The 9389-nt window shown below is 66.4% G+C and overlaps 2 protein-coding genes across 2 annotated transcripts; one reads left to right on the top strand and one right to left on the bottom strand.

The window, feature by feature from the left end:
* Positions 1–1287: 1287 nt before the first annotated feature.
* EMIHUDRAFT_421810 (hypothetical protein) lies at positions 1288–2458 on the top strand. The gene is made up of 4 exons (XM_005769201.1): positions 1288–1368; positions 1445–1493; positions 1709–2247; positions 2315–2458. The coding sequence occupies exons 3-4, from the start codon at positions 1809–1811 to the stop codon at positions 2437–2439; spliced, it is 564 nt and encodes a 187-aa protein (XP_005769258.1). The 5' UTR covers positions 1288–1368; positions 1445–1493; positions 1709–1808; the 3' UTR covers positions 2440–2458.
* Positions 2459–5612: 3154 nt separating this feature from the next.
* Positions 5613–8057, bottom strand: EMIHUDRAFT_464273 (hypothetical protein). The gene is made up of 6 exons (XM_005769200.1): positions 8042–8057; positions 6900–7951; positions 6722–6741; positions 6350–6650; positions 6195–6295; positions 5613–6095 (listed from the first exon to the last, which is right to left on the bottom strand). Exons 2-6 carry the CDS (start codon positions 7842–7844, stop codon positions 5672–5674), a joined length of 1791 nt encoding a protein of 596 aa, XP_005769257.1. The 5' UTR covers positions 7845–7951; positions 8042–8057; the 3' UTR covers positions 5613–5671.
* Positions 8058–9389: the final 1332 nt, after the last annotated feature.

Here is a 9389-nt window from a genome sequence, read left to right as displayed (position 1 = left end):
CGACGTCCGTGTGCCGGTGAACCTTCTTTTCTAGACCGGAAGGATTGAGAGCAGCCTCGCTCTCAATCCTTCTCTAGAAAAGAAGGTTCACGGTGCCGGTACAGTTGTAGCCGCGACAGCGACGGCAAAAATGCAAGCCCCGTCCCTGGCCACTGGAGCGGGAGGCGCGAGTTCCATTCCAGGCCGGCGGCGAAGGGTCGCCACTGCGCTCCTCGTCCTCGCGGCAATAGCTGCTTGGCCAAAGCTATGGCCAGCCCTTCGCCGTGCTCTGCAGTCGCTCGCGGCGGTGGTGCGGTCGTCGGAAAAGCTGCTGAACGGAGAAAACTGCACTGCAGCGTCGCCCAGGGCACTGCAATCACGCCAGGAGAGCGAGGAGAGCACAGTGCCGCGACGGCGACAGCCAGCGTCTCCGCCACTCGACGCTTCCCAGCTGCAGTGCTCCCGTCGAAGCCACTCGGCCTGCTGCTCCGCCGAGACAAGCTTGCCGCCTGCGCGCCGGTCCGCGGCGGAAGCGGCGAGGCCTGCAATGAGGGCGGCGGCGGCAGCAGCGGACGAGGTGGCGGACGAGGTAGCGGCCGTGGCGGCGGCAGTGGCGGCGGCAGTGGCGGCGGAACGACAGCGGGCGGAGGCTTCAGTGGCGGCGGCAGTGGCGGCAGAGCGAGAGAGGGCGGCGGCGGAGGCGGCGGCGGTGGAGCGCGAGCGCGAGGCGAAGGAGAATGCGCGGCTCTCGCTGCTCGTCGAGGCCGCCCTCCAGCCTCTCGCTGCCACAGCCCGCCCCAGGGACCTGTGTGACCGAAGCCCCGGCCCCCGCCCCCTCCGTTCAGGCGGCGGCGAGCGAGGCGGAAGGGCTGCGCAGCTCGCTCGCGGCGGCGCGCGCCTCCGCGGCCGATGCGTCGGCAGACGCCGACGCGGAGGTTGCTCAGCTGCGCGCCGAGCTCGACGAGCTGCGCGCAGAGATGGAGCAGCTGCGCGCAGAGAGAGGCGGCGAGGCGCGGCTGGCGGGCCCGGGCGCTGTTGCCGGCGCGAGGGCGGTGAGCAGCGCTGAGGCGCGTGCGTGCCGCGCGGAGGCACGCGCGGCAGCCGCGGAGGAGCGAGCCGCCGCCGAGGCCGCCGTGCTCCGCGCGGCGACGGGCGACGCGCGGGCGCGGATCGCGGAGCTCGAGGCGCAGCTCGAGAGAGCGCGGCTGGCGCAGGAGCGGGCGGAGGCGGCCGCGGCCGCCGAGGGCGCGGCCGCGGAGGCGGCGCGGAGCGACGCGGAGGAGGCGATCTGCGCCGCGGCCGCCGCCGCGCAGCAGGCCGGGGCGGCGGAGCGGGCAGCGCAAGCGGCGGCGGCGGCGGCGGGTCGGCGTATTGCCGGGGAGCTGGGGGGTGAGGGCGCAAGGGCTCGTCGCCGGGCGTGGCTTGTCGTTCCCGTGGCGAGAGGCTGCCGACTTGTCGGCCGTAGGAGAGCGAGGCCACGAGACGGCGAGTCCACAGAGACGGGGCGCAAACGGGTGCGCGAGCCACTCCCGCGCCCGCACCGGCGCCGTCGCGTCACTCTCGCCACCACCACCACCACCACCACCACCACCACCACCACCACCACCACCACCTCCTCCACCTCTCGGACGGCATGCACCCCAGACAGGAGCTCACCGGCGCCGCTGCAGGCACTCTGCGTGGCCGTAGTCTCGGGCAATCTCGGTTCATCTCGCGCCATCTCCCACAGGCACTCTGCGTGGCCCTCCCCCTCCGCGTGGCCTTCGCCGCCGAGCGAGGCATCGCCCTCCGCCGCCCGTGCTGATGGCGACCCGTCCCGCCTCTGCGACATGCCGCGCGAGAGCGTGGTGCGACCGCCGCACGAGGCGGTGAGCCCTGTCTGCGCGGTCTGCGGCGTCGTGAGCCCGACGCGCGAGCCGTGGCGCGACCACGACTTGGCGAGGACTGAGTTGTGGCAAGCAGCTCGGCGGGCGGAGGCGTCGCCGCCACTCGTGCGGCTGCACGCGGCCGGAACAAGGCGGGGCGGCGAGGTGGCGCAAGAGGGAGAGCGCTCTCCACGGGCATCATGCGAGTCGAACGAGACGGCGGCGGCGGGCTGGGAGGGTGGCGCGAGCGTGGAGCGGGAGCAGGGAGCGGGAGAGGAGCAGGGAGCTGGAGAGGCGTCTGTGGCGAGCGGCAAGGCGGAGGGCGAGGCGGAGCTGCAAGCCGGAGAGCAGGTCTCGCCGCGGGCGGGCGGCAATGGCGGCGTCGCCGACGAGGAGGACAAAGGCTAGCCAGCTCTGGCCGCACGCTGCTCACACACACCGCCTCACTTTTGCCCGCCGTTGCTGCTCAGAGCGTCTCCGCCGCACGGGCGACACCTCCGCTTCTTCTACCGATGCGGACCGCACCCAGCTGCAGCAGCTTCTAGGCGAGTGGCGAAACGATATCGTGCGCGAGCTGCTGGAAGTCTCGAGATGACGGCCGGGGCGGGAGGAGGCCCCGGGGGGAGGAGGATAGCATCGCTTTCACTCAGCGCGGTCGGACAGCGCACACGCGCCGGCGCGGTGCGAAGGAGGGGCTTCCCTCTTTCCCGCCCTTCCGCTGGTAATACGCTTCGCACGATTCTCTCTCCACCTCTCTCAGTCAACGCAGCACACAAACGCAGTAGTGTACTCGCGGCTTCGCTCTCTATCCAACACACGCGTGTCTTCTCTCTCTCTCATGTGTGTGTGTATGTGTTGTGTGTGCATGTGCAGCACGATCGTGGTTCGTGCTCTAAGAATAATACGTTTCCAGAGCGGCGCGCATGCAAGTGCCAATCGACAAAGAAACATGGACAGAGTCTCTACCGTACCCGGGCGTGTGCGCGCATGCACCGGCTTGCGGCTCCGTCGCCTCTCTGCCTCTCCCCCCCCGTCACTGATCGGTCCCCGTATAGAGCCGTATCTCTACTCCGCCCCCTGCCAGTGCCGCCCGCAAGGAGGGGCCGCTGGGGATCGTCGCAGAAATTCCACCCGGATTTCGAGCCGAGCAAGGCTTGTACATGAGCCAAGCCTTTGTGCAAGTCGCCGAGGCATCGAACGCACCAACCACACCGTTCAGAAGCGGGGCCCGTTGGGACCCCAGAAAAACGGCTTCTTTCGTCCTCGGAACTCCTTGACGTACGACTTGGATGGGAGGCCGACGAACCAGGGGCTGATAGGAATCATGAATATGTACTCGAGGATACAAGACAGCAAGAGCCCCGCGAACTTCAGCTTGGGTCCAGCGAGCAAGTTTGCACCAGCAGTCGCAGGCGCAGCGTCGGCGCCAGTAAACAGCCACACGGCGTGGTCGTTCGCGAACGCGTTTTCGACGCCAAAGAGCTGAAGGAACATGCCGTTTGGTGCTGCTAGCACCCAGAGGCAGTACGTGGTCAGGATGAGCGACGTCAGCACACACTTGCCGCTGAGCGTCTTGAGGTTGCACCGCCTCATGCGGGCCCGCAACTTGTGTGCAGCAGACGCCGATGTCGATGGCGCGACGGTAGCCGTGCCCTGAATGAGTGACAGGGGGGTGACCTCGCGGTTCCAAAAGAAGGAGGCCAAGGACACCAGCCAAAAGGCGGTCAAGACGCAGTTCATCCTGAGGAAGGTCATCGTCCACAGCAGCCAGCTCTCCAGCTGCTCCTCCGTGGGGTCGGGCTCCAGCGTGATGAACCACTTGTACACGTCGTTGCTCACGATCGGGAAGAGAGGCCAGAGGAAGAAGAATACTCCCCCGATAGGGATACACTGCGTGAAGATCCGGCACCGCCAGCCGTTCGCCGTGAAGACGAACCACCGGCAGTATTCTCGGCACGAGCACGCCATCGGATACTTCTCCCTGGTGTACAACTTGTCCATTGCGGCGGTGATCGACACGTTTGACGGGTGCGCTGCCTTTTCATAGTCCTCTCTCTCCATGAGCAACGCCTTCCGACCCGCCACGACCTCCGGGTCGTCCTCCGAGCGACCAGCCGCAAACTGCTCGAGCTTTGTCTCCTCCTTCTCGATGTTCGCCCACCTCTTCTTCAAGTAGACGGCCACTTTCTTGTCCGCAGTGACCTTCTCATGGACTAACTTCACGATGATATAGAGGGAGAAGATCAGGCGCACCGAAAAGCCGACGTGCTCAAAGTTGAGCATGAAACCCCACTCGCTCGCGAAGGTTGTCATCCAGTGCCAATTTTGCGCATGGATGGGGTACAGGAGCGCCTTGGGAACGAATGGTGCCGACCAGTGCAAAGGGGCGAGCTCCGAGATCGCGGGCAGCGGGGTCGTTGCCCAGCCGGCCCCAAAGTAGGCGAGGCCCGTGCCGCGAGAGTGGACCAGCCCGAGGCCTGGGCCGGCGAGGGCGTACATCTCCGAGATTACAAAGCTAAAGAAGAAGAGCTCGAGGGCGATCCAGATTGGCCAGGCGGTATCCCCCGACACCAGATGGCAACCCGGGACCCTCGTAGATTTTTGCACATTGCTTAGCATCACCGGCGTCACGCCGGCTTCGTGCATCTTGTTCGTAAAGCCTTCTATATTCCCCAAATCCATAGGGATCATGGGTGTGAACTCCATCAGGCTCATGCACCTCCAACCCACGAGACGGCAAGCGTACCAAAGCTGCCGAAGCGTGTACAGGAGGCACAGAAAGACCCGGAGCAAACAGACAAGCGAGAGCACAATGAAGTAGGCCGTCCAGAGCGTGGCCATCTCGTCGGGCGCCTCCACCGCGGCGAAGTAGCTGCACGCAGAGATCGGCACACCGTAGGACCTGATGCAGTGATCTCGCCACTCTGGCGGAGGCGTCCAGACCTCTGGAGAGCCGGCCGTGTGATTGAGCCAGCTCATCTCCATCGCGTACGGCGAGGCGAGCGAGGTGTTCCCGAGGAGGTACCACCCGAATTCCTCGCTTTGTGGACGTCCAGGGTGCATGCTCGGCAGGAGGATGCCGTAGACGCACGACCTCACGACGAAATACCCCATCAAAAAGACAATGAAGTGGATAAACTGTGTATTGAGGTTGCGTATGTCGTCCTTGCCGCACCTCTCGAGGCAGGAGACCTCTTCGCCCTCGTACGCACACGCGCACCGCCCAGGCATCTTGTGCGGTTGGTAGGGGGTGAGGCTGGCCAATGGTGTGCTCGGAACACGAACGGACGAAGTTTGTCCATTTTGGTCGTAACCGTTGTTGTACGTCCACTTTTAGCTTACTGGGAGAAAAGCCTGTTTTCTCCCGCCCTCCTGCCCCTCTCTTGGCGTTTTTTGTACGTACTTTTAGTACGCCTTCTCCGTTGTTGAGTCTGTTCTCGACTGACGACTGTCGTGTGCGTTCTGTGAAGCTGAAACGTGAAAGTGTGCACCACGAGGGGCACCGCCACCTGGCGGGAGGTGCGCGCGGTTGGAGCCCCAGCCCCCACGGCAGAGCAGGCAAACGAGGATCGAGGTCGAGGCAGCAGCCGCGCCAGATCGCGATTCGCGTCGCCGCGAGGCGCCTGTTGTTGTGGCATGTCACATCAGCCCTGAGGTCATATCCTTCTCCTCTGTTGATGGTAACACTTGTCTACTCGCTGGAGCCGAGCAGGAGGGCTTGGCGCACAACCCCTGTTCATGTGTTCAACTCAGGGTCCTTGCCTCCTTCCCCTTTATTATATTTACTAAAAAGTGATGGCTGGGGATCCTAAAGGGCTGATCCCCGCTTACCACGGCCACGGTGGCAAGCGCAGGTGGACCAGAATGGCAATGCCTCCGAGCGCCGCGAGGGCGGTGAAGAAGTAGGTGGCCGAGCCGAGGCAAGCGAGGAATGCGGTGTAGCCGAGACCCGCGCCTATCGGGCCGAGCATCGCTCCAAGGAAGCACGCCTGCTGGTTGATGCCGAACACGACGCCCGGCGGTCCGGATGCACACGCCTTGGAGAGGGTGAGGCTCGCGGTGTAGATGAGGTTGCGGCTGACCGAGCACAGCATGTAGCTGCATGCCGCCAGCAGCGCCCCCGCTCTCGCGACGGCAGTCGTGGGCAGCAGCGCTGCGGCGGCGGGTGTGGCGGCGAGAAGGAGCGGAGCCAGTGCGATGGAAACGAGGCCGACCCGCATGGCGCCGACAGGCCCAAAAGCGTCGATGACCCTACTCACGGAACTGTGCGGTCTGCGTGGCGTGGCGTGGCGTGGCGTGGCGCCCCCCTCCCCCCCACACCCCACCCCCCCACCCCCCCCTCGCGGCCACCTGTAGGTGAGCAGCAGGGCGACGAGGATCGACGTCACCCCCACAACTGTTTGCAGCATCCCGATGGAGGACGAGCTGAAGCCGAGTCCGCCGTGGTATACCTATGTGCGTGACAAGCTCCGAGCAGGCTCAGCGACGGCTCAGGGCGCCGAAACCGAACTCCGTTCGCGGCGTGCCGGCGTCGCGAGGAACACGGGCAGCACGTCGCTCAGCCCGACGACGGTGAAGCAAAAGAGAAAGCAGTGCAGCTGCACAAGCCAGAACGCGCCTGCTCGGTCGGCGCGGACCGAGCTGTCTGCCGCGAGCGATGCGGCCGCCGCAACGCTCGCGGCGTCGTAGAAGCCGTTTGGCGAGGTGGGCGGCGGCGAGTACGGCTCGACCGCCTCGGCCACGCCGAGCTCCATCGACGCCGACCGAGACGAGGCTCGGCTCGAGGCGGAGCGGCGCGAGAGGCACCTGTGGACACGTCCGCTGGACGCGTCACGGACGGGCGCGCGGCTCGAGCGAGGCGACACGGCGAGGGGGACCGCTCCACCGCCGGAGGCACCTGCAGGGCGGGAGAGGCGAGGGGAGGGTCGCGAGGGGAGGGCTCCCCACCGCCCCACCTACCCCGCACCTGCCCCGCCGCGGGCAAGGAGAGCACGTGCCAGCGTTGTGTGGGGCGGAGACACAGCCGAGACCGGGGGGCGGGTATGGAGGGCAAACCTCCTCCGCTCCGACGAGCACGCACGGCCGCGAGAGCTGCTGGCACACCAGCTCGCACCCGCTGCGGCGGGCCGGGTCCGCCTGCGCATCTGCGGGTCCTCTCCGGCCCTTCTCGGAGCCTTCCGCGTGCGCGTCTGCCGCGAGAGCTCCGCGCCCTCGCGGCAGCGGCCCTCCGCCTGCGACGGTCGTGCGGGCGGGGCCGGCGACGAAGGCGGCGCCCGACGAGAGAGGCTTGCGCGGCGTGCGCAGCCGCGGAGAGGTGCGCGGCGGAGCCATCAGCGCAGCGGAGAGCGAGGCGTCGCCCTGGTGCAGCGTCTCACGCAAGTGGAGGGCGGTCGCTAGCCACACCACACCAGCCATGGCCGCGGCGGCGGCGCACGGCGGGAGGTACGGGTAGCGCTCGAGCACGAGCCGGATCGGCCCGTCGGGTGCCGAGGCGGGGGGCAGGTTGGAGAGGAGCCCGCCCAGCATCGGCCCGCAGATCGCCCCGGACCCCATCGCCACCCCGATGTACGAGAAGATGCGAGCCTCGTTGGTCGCGTCGCTGATGTCGACCAGGTAGAGCTTGCCGACGGTGAGCGCGCCGGCGCTCAGGCCCTGCAGGAAGCGGCAGGCCATCGCGAACCAGTACGACTCGGCGAGGCCGAAAGCCAGCAGGAAGGCGGTCGAGACGGCCATGCACGAGAGCAGCACCGGTCTACGGCCGCGCCTGTCGCTGAGCGGGCCGTAGACCGGCGACGCGAAGAATTGGCCGAGAAGGAAGGCGGCGCCCATCAGGCCGGACATCAGCGGCGTGTTTGGGTCCTCGAGGCTCAGCCGCAGCGTCGATCGCACCAGGAACGGGACGAACGGGAAGACGAGCATCATGTTGACGCCGTCGACAAACATGACTCCGAGGATGGGGAGTACCGACCGCCAGGGCACCGGGGTGGCGGCGTCGTCCATGCGATCAGAGGGTGGACCCAGCGCTGACTTCTGACTGTCGTTGCCGTCGATCCCTTTCTCGACTGTCGTACGACTGTCTGAGCTTGTGCGTCTTGGGTCCGTGGCGCGCGCGCGATTCCGTGACTCTCCTTTTACGCGCCTATGTACCCTCACCGAAGGTGCATAGGAGTGAATCCGAGTGAAACTAGTGGTGTCACTTGCTTGTGAGCGTCGGGATGGTGGTTCGACGGTTCGACACCGAGTGTTTTGTGTGAACACTGTATACCGAGGCGGTGCCCGGAGGCGCATTTTGTATACCGAGGCGGTGCCCGGTGCCGAACCTGTCGGACCTTAAGACAGCGTTGTAGATCCCTGGGCGAGGGTGGTGGCGTCCCCGTCGGGAGGGGCTGTCTGGCGGAGGAGAGCAACCAGGTGCCCGGCGGCGTCCCGCCACATCCGGATGACCTCTCCTCGTTGTGCCAGTCAGCCCCGTGAACACTGTGGTTTAGTGGTTACCACCCCCTATTGGACACATGCTCTCGCGCGTGGCGCTGACGGTCGGCGCACGTGGCATCCTAGCAGACTCGCGGCGCGTGCGAGGTACCCCTCGAGCGGCGGCTCACTCGACTCACTCGACTCGAGGGCCGGGTCCCACACGCACGTGCCCGCGCAGCTCGACGCCGCGCTGCCGAAAGCAGGGAGCTCCGCGGCACCGTCCGGGTCCTGCCATGGTCGATCTGCCGAGCTGTCGCTGTCGACACTGGCCGGAGAGGAGTTGCGGTCGGAGGGGACGGAATATAGATCGGCAAGCCCTCCAGCGTCACCGGCTTGGACTCGGCGGGAAACTGCAGCGATCAGAGGGCGGATGAGGGGGGCTTGGCGGCAGGGGTTGCGCGCGCAGAGGAAATGGGTTGTTGCAGCTCAGGGGGTGCCCGTGGAGAATGAATATATAGTGGGTGGGGCGTGTATCGCGCATGTCTGCCGCTGATCTCGCGGGTACTCGCCTCAGGGTGTCGGAGGGCCATCCCACACAGTGTCGCAGCGCGTCGATTGGCGTTCGCTGTCTGCGGCAATGCAGGAGGCGTTCGACCGCGCGCGCGTTGGCCGGGGCGTTTAGCGAGCGAGCCCGAGGTGGGCGCGGACCGTGAACGGAGCGCCCGGGCGAGCGGAAGTCTCGCGAGTGTGGATGATTGAGCCCACGGCCAAAGGGCTTTTTGCTCTGACCGCTGACGGCGTGCGGTTAGGCTGGAAAACTGGAAAAGGTCAGGTTCAAACTTGAGCCGTGAAATTCGGTGTAACGGCGTCTGAGATGGCGTCGAATGCTCGGCGCCCCCCCAATTCTTTTTCCGTAAAATTCTTTTTCCGCTGGGCAGCAGAGCCGATTTTGCATGCCAAGCAGACTCGCCGCGGCGTGCGCGAGCGCTGCCATTGACCATTGTTGACACACGCACGCCCACATCCTACGTTTCGGCGCACCTATCTGCGGTTCCTCCTCCTTCCCGCTCGCCGAACTGCCGGAGCGGAGCCGAGAGCTGCCGCCCGCGACCGCAGGCGGCGTGTGGGTGC

Source organism: Emiliania huxleyi, assembly GCF_000372725.1.
Source record: "Emiliania huxleyi CCMP1516 unplaced genomic scaffold EMIHUscaffold_43, whole genome shotgun sequence".
Taxonomy (NCBI): domain Eukaryota; phylum Haptophyta; order Isochrysidales; family Noelaerhabdaceae; genus Emiliania; species Emiliania huxleyi.
Note: the sequence above shows the minus strand (reverse complement) of the source record. Positions and strands in the feature narration are given on the sequence as shown.